The sequence below is a fragment of the Miscanthus floridulus genome, chromosome 7 (assembly GCF_019320115.1).
Source record: "Miscanthus floridulus cultivar M001 chromosome 7, ASM1932011v1, whole genome shotgun sequence".
In the NCBI taxonomy this organism is placed as follows: Eukaryota; Viridiplantae; Streptophyta; class Magnoliopsida; order Poales; family Poaceae; genus Miscanthus; species Miscanthus floridulus.
The window spans coordinates 17,148,644-17,161,980 of NC_089586.1; the positions used below are offsets into that span (position 1 = coordinate 17,148,644).

The following is a 13,337-nucleotide window of genomic DNA, read 5'->3' on the forward strand; positions in this document are numbered from 1 at the left end:
ACTCCTCTATTGACTTTAGAAGATAGATAATATGAAAAATGTCAAAGGAAAACATAATGTTACTTATATGAACTGAATAGACGATCTTGAGATCTAGACAAACATGCAGCCATTTAGTAGAATAAAATGATGACTCACTGACGTGCATCTGGACTGTAGCTATTAGAGATAAGAATAAGAAACAAATAAAATCTAATCAATGCTGCAAACCAAGTTCTAGAAACAGAAGTAATGTATTATATGAGAAATAATAATCTGTACAGAAACACTGCAGGTGCCAAGAAGCATGAGCCTATAGCAGATACCTCATGGAGTCATGGGCAAGAAGGAAGAAGCACTCTGGTTAAGGATTTGCAGAACGAGATAGTTACGGCAATGATCATGGTGATTAAGAAGCATCCATGGATGAGGATTCACTCGTGAGGAGGGAGGGTTGTTAAAAGTAGCTGCAGCCCCCTATTATATCCTTTAGCCCCGTTCGGCTTACCCCATATTCGGCTTGTTTTTTTAGGCGGAACATTATTTTTCTCTCACAACAATTCAGCCAGAACAGTGTTTATTGTCACGATACAGGAAATGGGTGGAGCAGGGAGAGGAATCGGAAGAGGAGTGGTGTCGTTGGCATTAGAAAAAAGCTGCTGATGGCCTAGTGGTTGCCCATTAATTTTCATTTGCAGCAATGATGACCGGTTACCTTTTACCAATGGCTTGGAAGCTAAAGGGGTGGCTCAAACAATCAACAATGAGGATAGAGATGACTACTTAAGATCTGACGGCTGGACCAATGTTGATGATGTGGCACAACGTGGAAGCAGAGGAATAGGCTAGTGAGGTTTTGCTTTATAAGAGTTTAAGATTCGACGAAACAAGAACATTTTAAGCCAAGAAATACTACTACCACACTAGCAAAATCGAGTAGGCAACGTTGGAAGTCAAGAAACCCCTTTCAGATGACAACACGTTACAGATCCTTTGATCTGCTCCTCCGGGGCAGAAAAACCAGTAGCACCCGACTCAACTCAAATAGAATTAAACCCTATCATCTCTCTGTTCTTTTTTCTTCTCTGTTACAACACAAAGCGATGATCTTGATTGGCTTATTATAGACCAAACCAATACGACCGGCCATTGCTGTTGTGGATCGGCGACGGAGTCGGCGTAGTCACAGCCCACTCGTACCACACCTGCAGCAGCAATGGGGAAGATGAGGGTGAGATGGTAGAAATTCCAGCATCCCAGAATCGACAGGCCATGACATATGCTTACCTTTGTGGGGGTACAGCACCGCCAGAAGTGCACTTCTATAGGAGACCCTTCCGGCACGTAGATGGGCTTTCTCAATGGGAAGAAGATGGGGAACCTGGCAATGTTTCGTCATGAAGATACAGTTATTGATGGCAAGATTTGAGAGATTCGATTGTTCGCTTTTGTAAAGATCAGGTTGCAGGTTACCAGCTAAACATGTTTGGTGTAGCGGTGTTTGGCTCGATTCCAAGATGAACATCCTTATAAAGAACAGAGTCAAAGTAGCCCGCAAATCCTGCCAAAATGATGGGGGAAACTTGAGTTAGGGAGGGGCCAACGTCTGTATCTATGGTACTAGTTTATATGAATAACAAAATCCAAACAATGGGTATGGTTGCATACCGTGCACAAGGCATGAACCCATATCTGGTAGCATTTCAAATTGCAACTTGGTGTACCTTTGGTTGCTAGCATTTGGTGAGAAATTTGGATGGGTGAAAGTAAAAACCTATGTAAAGATGTAAAGTAAAAGTGATCACCAAATTTCATGGCATAAATAAACAGAAAAAATATGGCAATGTATCAAACTGTGATTTGATCAGAACCGATGAAGCATACACAGATGTGATCTCTTACCTGCTGTGGAGGTGCAAGTGTCGCTATGCGGTGTAGTTTGACAACATATGCAGTTTCAAAATGTGCAATATCTTTGTGTGCTTTGATCTGCAGAAATCAAGTCACTCAGGTTTCTATAGAAATGTCAAAAGCTTAACTACAATTTGTAGACACCTACGTCGTTGTGCAATTTTGATGCTGTTATTGGTTGGATGAAACTGGTGTATCTGCAAAGAAACATAAGCAGACAATCAAATGATATTTAACATATTTTTTACATCAGGAATTAAGGAAATATATGTATAAGAAAAGGTCCAGTACAATGAAGGAATGGAAATCCCATCAGGCTTCAAGAATCGCTGAGCACCATCAAGACACTCAGGAGATAGTTCATTGTCACCAAAGGACCCAAGCAATTCACTGACCTGATTCATGTAGGTATGTAAGAGGTTTTTAAAATTAACAGGATGGAAAGGTTTAACATGACCACTTCCAAAAATGAAATATCACCATACCAGAATATCTGCCTTTTCAGGGGCATCCCAACACCGCATGTCACTAGAAATTACAGTAACCAGGCTTTCCCAACCCTCCAATTTGATCAAACTCTGTTTCAGCACCCAAAATAGATCAAATCAAAATATACTAATGGAATACAAGAAGGCGACAGTAGATATAGCAATACAACAAGTAAAATGATTGTATCAGCAATTATTACATTGACAAACTTTAGTAGTTTAGTACCAGCCTAATGGACATGATTGAATAAATAAGAGACAGAATAGCCACTCAATAACTTACATGAAGAGTAATAACAGCGTTAGGATTTTTTTCAACAGCATATACTTTTAACTTGCGGCCAGTTTCTTCAGCGGCCTGCAATGTCAAAGTTTCATTTAGCTCAATTGAAGAGAGATACAGTTGTACTACATTTTTCGAAGAGGGTGTTCCACTTGTATCCTTATGACAGCAAATTAATCAAGATCCTCTTTTTTTCTTTGAAGCTCATAAGCTTCAAGCGAAGTGACGCTAACCTGCAATGATGCTCGTACTAGAGGTCCTCGGCCTGCTCCCACAACCATCAGAACCTATGTTTTTTTAATAGTGAATACATAATTAGACTCAAGAAAAAATACAGAAACATGGAATGAACCCAATGAGACAGGGAGTAGATTTATTTACAGTATGCAGGAAATTAAAAGGCAGAAGAAAAAAAAGAGTCATTCAATTGGCCATGGTCCAGAAACATATAGGAAAAACAATATTCGAATTTATGCCATCTCAGCAGAAAATAAAGCCTCTAATCTTATTTAGAGCTATACCATTACTTCATCTCCTAAATTTTTCGGTATCCTAAAATTTACTGAAGGTATGGTTTACATGCATCAAATTTAGGAGGAAAAAACAAATCAAAGTTTAAGGCTCAATCTTACCGTCCTAGTTGTGGAGACTGCATCATCTGCAACCCTATCAACCAAGGCCTTAGCAACTGCTCTTTGATACTGCTCACATGATGTAAAACAAAGAATCAACAAAAACCAGTATTGGACTTAATAATAAGCAGACATGAAGTCACAGGGAAAAGAAAAGGATAACATTCTGGTCATATAATATTTGACTATTTGTTTTCTTTTGCCAAACCAGGTTCATCAGCAGTTCAAGTAAACTATTATTTCAAGAACAGCCATATAATGTGATGCTTGAAATCGTGGTGGAAACAGATAAGAAGTTTTATTCGAATTTCAAATTTTGCATTCATGTTATTCAAAATAAATATGAACAAGATAGTAGCTACTTCACAAGCTATAATATATAAAACAAAGGGCATATTCACATCATATAGCAGGAACCTGAGTATACTTCACAACATCCTTCTCAAATGTCTCATAAGTCTGAGCTTCCAAATTATCCATTAGAGGCTGCACCGAAAGGAAAGTCATGTCCCATAAGTATATGAAGAGTAATGGAGGGCAAAGTATTTCTGTACTGGTTTCGTAGGAAAAAAAAACTCAGGGATGTCAGGTTGTCAGCAGAATAAGTGAATAACCTTGCGAACTAGGAAAAATTCCTTCCCATAAAGATTGTTTGAAGAAATTTGAATTGTTAAACCTTAAAGTAGGATAAAGTGAGCATCATCTACCTTAGCCTACGAATGCATTTAACCTATTGCAAGGCTGTAGCAGCACAAGGATGAGATCATGGGTTCAAACCCCAAGCCATTACAACTTCAGTTCTCTTCCTTGAATTAGTGAGGCCTGCCGGCCAGCGAAAGTAAATTTTGAAAAAGCTGGCTGAACGTAAGTTTAATCTGGACATCCTCTAGACACACGAGATGCTAGGCTACGGACTTGGTTTATTATATTATGGAGGCATAAAAATCAATCTTAATGACCAAAAACACACTTTTACATTTGTGACTAAAATATCCGACTTTTGTGAAATTTCAGTGAACTCATCAATACTCAACCCCTGATAATGGTTTTGGGGGCAGTATAAACAACCCAACCCATGACCCAAGAAATAATTAGTTTTAGGTACCATAGAATCAATGGCAAATACAACAGAACTTACCTGGAGAGGAGACTGCAAAAAATCCCTGTAATTAATCTGAATCAAGTCAAATAACACAAAGTCAATGAATATCCCAGTCAAGCAGTTAAATCCTGGGCCAAAGCGTGTCTGCTAGAATGAATACCTCAAAGCGTTCCTGCTCAGGAAGTGGATCCATCCTCTGATATAGGCACGCAATGTACTCCACGTACGGAGTTAATGCATGTCGAACAGGGGAATCTAAAAGAACAGTTTATTTCAATGGTAATTAATAATTTATTAGGCAAGTACTGAGTCATGCTAAGAAATGAAAGTAAGTTACAGTGCGACCTAGAATTAGGTGATTAGCTAATACATAGGACAGTATAATCATAGAAATGCTCATGTTGCCATCATAATGAAGTGGAGCTTAGATTTAAACATTTGGAGTTAAGAACTCTTGTATTTTTTCCCCAGAGTCGACAAGAGTATTAAAAATTCTGAAATGTAGCATGGCCAGTGAACTATCTCCATCCAAATGTGGGTGGGGTGGGGGTTCGATGAATGAGCCTATGGTAATGCTTTTATCTCTATTCTATGTCGGAATAGACCGGGGGGGGGGGGGGGGGGGGGGGGGGGGGCAGGGGGCAGGCCTATATTTGTTGGTGCCAATACGAATCACTCTGTTTATTAACAATCATGTGTGGTTAAAGCACACCACGGAATAATATGTCACACAGTATGCATGGCTAACCTTCAGTGTAGCTCTCATCACCTGAGAGCACTCCAGATGCTGGGAAAACATTGAGATTTGATCTCCCAGAGATTATCACCTAAACAGAACAAAAAAGAACTCAAGAATGATGTCCGCCACAGTTGCCTCAATTAAAACACAAAATGACATATATATACAAAAGATAAAAAAGGCAAGTTGAAAACTAGAAGCTACGTTACACGGATACGTGGCTGAGCGAGCGTATCGCGTATCGGATACGTTTCCGATACGGATACGCGTCCGACACGCTCCCGATACGTATCTGCGCAGTATCTGATTTTTTATTAATTTCGCAATTTTTGAGTACGCCTGTGGATACGTATCTGTATTTGGGATACGGCCCAGCCCAACAAAAACAATGTCTCCCCGATGCCCTAGCCCCCGACGCTCGCACCTCGTGCGGTCGCGCCGCCTCCAGCAAACGCGCGCATGGAAGCCTCGTCCCTGCTCATCGATCACCGGCGACGAGCCTCCGCCCCTGCTCGCCGGCCGCTGGCGACGAGCCTCCGCCCCCGCTCGCTGGAGACAAGCCTCCGCCCCCGCGCATGGCCTCCTGCGTACATGTGCGCCGCCTCCTGCGCAGGGATGCGCCGCTGCTCGCCGGCCGCCGGTGCCGGGCCTCCGGCCCCTCCGTGCCATCCTCCTCCAGACCGCCACGCCGGGGAGCACTCACCAGTCAGTCATGGTCACGGCCAGCTCCAGTGATGCAGGGGAGAGGATGATTCAGCAGCAAAGCAAGCTGTCTACTCTGCTTCTGCATGTACATCCCCTTGCCTATTCTTGATCTACTCTACTTCTGCAGTTTTTGCTTTGTTCCCCACTTCCCCTTCCTGATTTACTGTTGCCCATTCTTGATTGCTTCATTGCAATAGGTGGCCTCTCCAAATTTGGTAGTGCTGGCACAAGCTAGTGCTAATCCTAGCATAGGATCCGTGGGCTGTGACTACCGGCCACAATCTCAACAGAGAACAGACATTAGGATTTCCTGTGACTCAAGTTTTAGACTTTCACAATTTTAATTTGTATTATTATTTATTTATTAAAAAAATAGTAAAACATATCCGCGTATCATGTTTTCTAGAAAATTGCCGTATCCGCGTATCCGTATCCTTCCGATACCGATACGTGTATCCGTATCCGTGCTGCATAGACTAGAAGCACGTAACATCGGATTGTTGGCTCAGAAGATATGAAAATAGAAAGGTTGACTAGGTGTAATCGTAAAAGCATAAAAATAATAAACCTGAACAGAATGGTTAAAAAATCCAGTTAGCAGCCTCTGGTGCCGCTTTGATAAACAAGGATAACCTCTTGAATTTGTAAGAAAAGCCTGCGATGTAAAAATCAAACAGTGACCTCAGTTTTCATTGCCTGACAGCGCATCAACATTAATTTGTTAGATAAAAAATTTGTGGTTACATTGGTTTGCAGAATAGCAGCCTTTACAGGCTCCCCAAACCACCGCCCTAATGAGTTTATTGATGGCAGTGTGCTCCTGTTAAAAGAATGAATCTTTGTAAATACCAAAACTATAGCATTATAGATTAAAATAATTAAATAGTTTCAAAAGTACTGGAATGGGCAGGTATGACACTTACGAAATATCAAGTGCCACACATAGTTGGCAACTATGGTCACATAGCAATCTGAACGAATTCCATAATTCCCACGAGTCTACTATTTCACTCTGTAGTTAAAGAAAACAAATAAACATGCGCATTATATATAATGCTAAAATACTTCTACACCATGTTCCAGGCACACTCAATTGTCAAAAAATTACCGTGTGGTTGTTATTCTTTATTTTATCAAGATCGCCATCCATAGGCTCGGACTTCTCCAGAGGCAACCTAAGCCACAACTTGAGAAAGAAGCAGAAGAAAAAATATCATTCAGATATAAGCATATCTAGAACAAAGATAAAACAGACAGAATGAGGGGTGGGAGATGGAGGGCATACATGCATATTGGTCAGGCCTTGCAAAATTTGATTCACAACTCTGGCATAATTGCCACAAAAAGATCTCCTGGGGGCAGGAAGAACACATGCCTGCAAGGACGTGCACCAAAATTCAATTTTTTTTCTTCGAAAAGGACAGTGCTGCATGAGACAATCAAGCTAACAAAGTTTTCAGCTGCCATCAAAATCCTAAGATTTTGTATTGGAATGGAATTGCCCTTGTTTCTAGAACTTGCGAGATGATGAAAAACTGAGATGATTCACACACACAGAATTACCGGAGAAGAATTCTTATGCTATGTCAATCGGGGTTTCAAATTCCAGGGCAACCCACAGGTTATCTGGAACTAGAAATCCCAGGCTCACCGGGAGAAACTGACGGCAGTGGGAATATTCCACTGTGAGCTGTTTTTTACTCGTTACCGTTCGATATTTAGGATCAATGCTACAGAGGGACGGGGATATTGATGAAGATGTTAGCCATAGAATCAAAGCAGGGTGGATGAAGTGGCGGCAAGCGTCTGGTGTCCTATGTGACAAAAAGGTACCACAGAAGCTAAAAGGCAAGTTTTATAGGACGGCGATTAGACCTGCTATGTTGTATGGTGCAGAATGTTGGCCTACAAAAAGACGACATGTTCAACAGCTAAGTGTCGCGGAAATGCGTATGTTGCGTTGGATTTGCGATCATACAAGAAGGGATCGAGTTCGGAACGATGATATACGTGAGAGATTAGGGGTAGCGCCAATTGAAGAAAAGCTTGTCCAACACCGGTTGAGATGGTTTGGACATGTGCAACGGAGACCTCCAGATGCACCGGTGCGTAGTGGAATCCTAAGTCAGGATAGTAACGTGAAGAGAGGCAGAGGAAGACCGAAGTTGACTTGGGTAGAGGCAATAAAAGGAGACTTGAAAGGATGGAATATACCCAAAGACTTAGCCTTAGATAGGAGTGCTTGGAAGACAGCTATTCACGTGCCTGAACCTTGATTGGTTCTGATGGATTTCAACTCTAGCCTACCCCAACTTGTTTGGGACTTAAAGGCTTTGTTGTTGTTGTTGTTGAGCTGTTTTTACTCGTAACGGAATACAATTGCCAATCGAATGCTCTTCGAAGTTGAAAACTGTTAAGATTGTGAAGGGGATTTCAAATGTGAACGGATCGGCAGCCAACAGTTACCGGCTCCCGGCAAAGTTAGAAAGTTTTGCCATTATAAAATGTTTTTCAAGTCCTGAAGGCAATGTATTGCGAAATTAAGTCTTCAATTTCGCAACAATCATTGGTCGGTTCCAAGCTAACGGGTGAATGGGTAATGAACGGTGCAATGAGACCACTGGACCTGCAGCGAGACGTGAGACGCCCACGCGATCTCCTGCTTCAGCGCTAGCTCGGAATCCAGGCGGAGCAGCTCGTCCTCCGCGTCCAAATCGATCCACTCGCTGATCTTCCCGACGACGTGGTTGCTCCACTGGGCCGGGCCGAGGACGAGGTCCGACGCCGACACGGGCAGAACGGCGCCGGGCGCCGGCCGGTAGTTGGGGTCAACCTGCGGCGTGCAGCAGAGCAGAGCATATCAGAGGAGGGGGCGTTGAAGAAGGCATACGGCGGCAAAAGAGCGGTAGTGTGCCCACCAGAGGGGCGAGGATGAAGTCGAAGGCGGAGGCGAGGGAGTGGCTGAGGACAGCGGGGAGGCCCTCGCCGGCGGGGAAGTCGAGCACCTCCACCCCGCAGTAGCGGGAGTCGCTCTTGTCCCCCGGGCGCTGCCCCAGCGGCATCTCCGCCAGACGGGTGTAAACCGCGCTTCTCCGCCGTACGATGCTGGTTGCTGGTGGCCGCCCGCAGACGGAGCCGCCGGGGAAGGAGGGATTATTTGGGAAGGCGTTGGTGCGGCTAGGGTTTAGGGGTTTGAGCGCCGAGCGGGGAGCAGGGGGCTTTCAGGCTTTGGCCGTTTGGCGGGTGCTTCTGATTACTCTTGGCACGGATTTTTTTTTTTTTTCTTTCTTTGGCGCTTTTGCTGCTGGATGGCTTACTGACATGTGGGACCCGCTATACATTTATAAGAGTAGAGGTCGTCGGGAAAATCGTGGTTGACTGCGTCCAACTCCGACAAACTCTATCGCCAAAAAAAAAAACTATTATTATAGTATATTTAATATTTTTTGTTTTAAAATTATAAATCATTCTGTCTTTTCTGATTATGTAATTTTGATTGTATATATATAGCTAAATATAAAATATATGATGTATAATAAAATTATTACTAAAAAATCAGAATAAATTTACAACTTGAAATAAAAACGTACTTATAAAAAAATAAGTGCACGAGTATTGACATAATAATATAGTGTTACATATAAATCCAAGATATTGTTTGAGTTGTCTCCTACGAATTGCACAATCGTGTAATTTGTGCATGGATCAAGATAAGGGCGTGAATCACGTAGTGACAATAGGTAGTACAATTGTGCACAAAGAGTCTCATAGTCTTGAATTTTTAGGTTAGAGGTAGTTGCTTCACAAAGCACCTGGCTCTCATTTTCCATGTTGGATTAGGGATTTAGATTCTCGTAGAAATATTTCAGATCCAAATTCTCTTTAAAAAAAATTCAAGTGATGAATCAGGATAATTTTGTGGGATTGTTTGACTAGTAGGCTAGATTTTAATTTAAAAATAATGTTTTTCATAAAAAAGTTTATATAAATAAAAATATACTTCACGCAAGCGAAGATTAACTTAAATACAACATATTTTAACTTATTGCATTTGAATGGGTTAACTACAAAATACGGTTGCCAGTTCACAAAAGAGGCAAGAAACAAAATGAGTCAAAAACTGCTCTTAAGCTATTTCACATGCATAGGCACGTGTCATGCGTGTTTTGACACAAACATTTTACTTTTTTCGTTTGGCAATGATTCTAAGGTTTTTGGCTAGAATCTGAAATGTTTCTAACTACCAAACGGACCCCATATGTGATATGTAACTTGTGTCAGCTAACATCGAGACATCTATGGTTGTTGATCTCAAGATCTATTGGCTTAGGCCCTGTTTACTTCGCTGAAAAGTCATGGCTGAAAGTACTGTTCGCTGATTTGTTGTGAGAGAAAAACAATGTTCCTTCGTTGAAACAGTGTAGCTCATAAGACAAGCGAACAGGGCTTAGTCTTAGCCTTTTCAGAAGTGCTCATAATAATATGATGTATGTGCGTGCATTCTTAAGAGAGAGTGTATGTGCAGGTATTAATGGCTAAGTATATATATATAGTGATTCAACAAAAAATATATTTCCCCATATATTTGGGGTTCAACAATTCTTGATTTTTTCATTGTAGTAGGAAAACAAAAAAAAATCCTTACGCATATATTTTGGGTTAACAATATGTGATTTAGTTGGTCACATGTTTTGTAATAGGGTTAAGTATCTTATCTTTATACTTTATAAGTCGGTTTTTCTATGTTCATATCCATACGATGCTGGCATGGTAAGAAGTTAGTCTAATTTAGAAATATTGAGTAATTTATTTTATACCTGCTGTTTTGTTTGGTTTTTGTTTTCTAGTTTGTAGATATTATTAGGGTTATAATAATGACCATGCATAGGATAACATAGGTGAGAAAACATGATATGATGTGTTTTATGAAGGAATGGTCAATATTCCAAGGGCATATAACCCATGTTGATGCGATAGTCCTTGTCCTGAAATAGAAGGGAACAGAGTAAAACATGTTTTGGTTAATAGAGGGAGTTCGACAGTCTTCATTACGCACATGTGCTCACGAAAGACTCGCTTTGCTTGGTATGAACAACCTCTCCATGTCCCCCCCCCCAACGTACTATTGCTGCAAGCTAGTTTTTTTATATTAGCATATTTATAATTGGTAGACACACCCCAAAACATCTTAATCGTGGCATAAATTCAATTTGTTAATGGAAGAATTAATGTTGTGGAACCATATATGATAGACCTATAAAAAGAAAACAATAAAGTATTTTGGACCCAACAAGACTCACCAAACTTGAGTCTAGTTAGGCCCAACCTAACAAATTTAGTATAGCTAAGCTCGTTTACCCTAAAACCATGTTACTCTAACTTGCCACTGTAGGAGAGATAAAATATAGATCTTTTTTGTAGAACAATTAGTTGTTTTGCTGTTTATCTTTAGATGCAATTCATCCAAAAGACTCAACCAGTATATGTGTAAATATAGGTGATAGATGCATGGCCAACTATTTCTAATCATTGATCATCCTTAGATTTGGAACATAATTTTGTTTAGGATGTCACTTCCGTATATTTATTTTTTATTAAAGTTACAACTTACAATTGACTTACTGCTGCAAAAGTGAAGTAAAATTGTGTGTAGCTCAATAAGAAACCAACTATGTGTAAAAGCATATTACAAGTTGGTCCTTTTATATAAAAATATGTTACAACTTACAAGTTAAAGTCACTAAATCTATCACATTTATATTAATTGAGTCTCTATCCAACCTATTAGACTAGCTCCACACACCACTACCCCCATCATAACGCTTGCTGCATTGTAGGCGTCGACGAACCTCTACCTCTTGCTCGCCCTGTATCCCTCTCCCCTCTTTCTATCTTTGTGGGTTTCCTCCTTGTCAGCAACTAGTGTTGATCTAGTCATCGCCACCTGTGGCAGAACCGGCCAAAAGAGCACACTTACGGAGGCGCTCATCTTCCACCAGACACTAAGCATCCCGAAAGCAAGCTACATCGGGTGGATTCTGTTGAGCACACCCCAAGGGTGAACTCGAAAAATCCATGTTTTTTCTCTAGGATCCAATAATGAGAACGAGTTTACAATACTTAGTCCATTTCATACAACCAAAGTTCTTAGAAATACATTATTACAGTACCAAGTTAAGAGTGCAGAATTTAAACAGCGGAATTACAATAAACATCTAATGGTAGAATACAAGGATCCGTCTGTGCCCACCAGAAGAATCCTCCACACAATAATTACTCTTCAAGCTGCACCTGCAACAGGGGTAAATAAACCCTGAGTATATAAGGTATTCGCAAGACTTACCCGACTAGTGGGAATAATTTCTCGACTCCAAAGGATATGATAAGCTTTATGGCTTGCTAGGTTTCCTTTTTGCAAAAAAACAATACTAGTAGTGAATCCTTATGTATGTGTTTTATTAGCAGTCATGATTAGTTCATTAGCTAACCATTCTATGTAAGCACATATTCTACTTTCAAGCAAGAGTTGAGCAATCAGACCTATTTCACCACCTTTCATCTTACAGTTCTTACTATGGTGCTAGATTATAGACAAGTCATACCAGATTACCCGGTGGTTTGTGAATCAATGTGCCCAGCTGGGTACCCCAAAACACACACCCCGCTTGTATCCTAGGCACAAGCAGGACCAACCCATCACTCTTCTGTCAAGGGGTCCAGGTCCCTATCCAAACTTGGACTCCAAGCCCCTACACCTGAGTCCCAGACTCAGTGTAGTGCTTAGACCTCCACCATCCCCGCCTCCAATCAGTCGGTCTAGAAAGAACCGGAACCCACGATAAGAGAGTAATGAGCCTTTCTTGCTCCCATAAATAAGTATGTGCTCAGGATAATAAGTCTGTGACCTAACTAGAATCCAATGCAACGGCCGGTCCTTAACCGATACGGACAGGAAAAACAGTGTAACCAAGCTATGCCCCATTGGCCGTGAGACACAACCCCTTACACCCATCAATACCCGTACTCTTCAATCACCTCTTCATACTCCTGCTCGCCCTCGGTCACAAACTCCATCAACTTGTTCTCTACATGCATGCAATGACGATGCAACACCCAATATTAAGGCAACAATAGTTCTTAAAATAAGAATACATCTACTAAGCCACTAAGCTAGCTCTAATAACTAAGATACCAAGCTAATCATCATTCCCATCAAACCAGCAGGGTTTCACCTACAAGTGCTACTTAGCAACTAAAATATATTCTTACTCTTATTAACGATTTTTTGTATACTACAACAAGAAGTACTTAGCTACTATATTTCTCAACCTATTCTAAGTCTACAAAAATTACAGTGAGCACATAATAATATAATGAATCTACTGTAAAAATTTCATGGTCAAAGCTATTACCAATTTGCCACAAAAAATCCTACAAATACTAATCTAAATAATACTAAACACTCACAAATGATTTAATAGCCGCTAGTATGAACAAA

At 40.9% G+C, this 13,337-nt stretch overlaps 1 protein-coding gene across 1 annotated transcript; it reads right to left on the reverse strand.

The window, feature by feature from the left end:
* Nucleotides 1-820: 820 nt before the first annotated feature.
* On the reverse strand, nucleotides 821-9,083 carry LOC136466638 (protein arginine N-methyltransferase 5-like). Its single transcript, XM_066465108.1, has 22 exons — nucleotides 8,758-9,083; nucleotides 8,466-8,672; nucleotides 7,125-7,214; nucleotides 6,948-7,025; nucleotides 6,763-6,851; nucleotides 6,584-6,659; nucleotides 6,408-6,494; nucleotides 5,144-5,222; nucleotides 4,556-4,650; nucleotides 4,432-4,467; nucleotides 3,711-3,779; nucleotides 3,294-3,362; nucleotides 2,895-2,948; nucleotides 2,662-2,736; nucleotides 2,376-2,468; nucleotides 2,182-2,285; nucleotides 2,039-2,087; nucleotides 1,882-1,968; nucleotides 1,648-1,753; nucleotides 1,453-1,540; nucleotides 1,267-1,360; nucleotides 821-1,184 (listed from the first exon to the last, which is right to left on the reverse strand). Exons 1-22 carry the CDS (start codon nucleotides 8,899-8,901, stop codon nucleotides 1,101-1,103), a joined length of 1,953 nt encoding a protein of 650 aa, XP_066321205.1. The 5' UTR covers nucleotides 8,902-9,083; the 3' UTR covers nucleotides 821-1,100.
* Between the last annotated feature and the right edge of the window lie 4,254 nt (nucleotides 9,084-13,337).

Coding starts and splice junctions, on each gene's coding strand:
- LOC136466638 (XM_066465108.1), bottom strand. CDS start 8,901: ATGCCGCTGGGGCAGCGCCCGGGGGACAAGAGCGACTCCCGCTACTGC. Junction 8,673..8,757: donor ACTTCATCCTCGCCCCTCTG/GTGGGCACACTA, acceptor TGCACGCCGCAG/GTTGACCCCAACTACCGGCC. Junction 1,754..1,881: donor CACTTGCACCTCCACAGCAG/GTAAGAGATCAC, acceptor ATCTTTACATAG/GTTTTTACTTTCACCCATCC.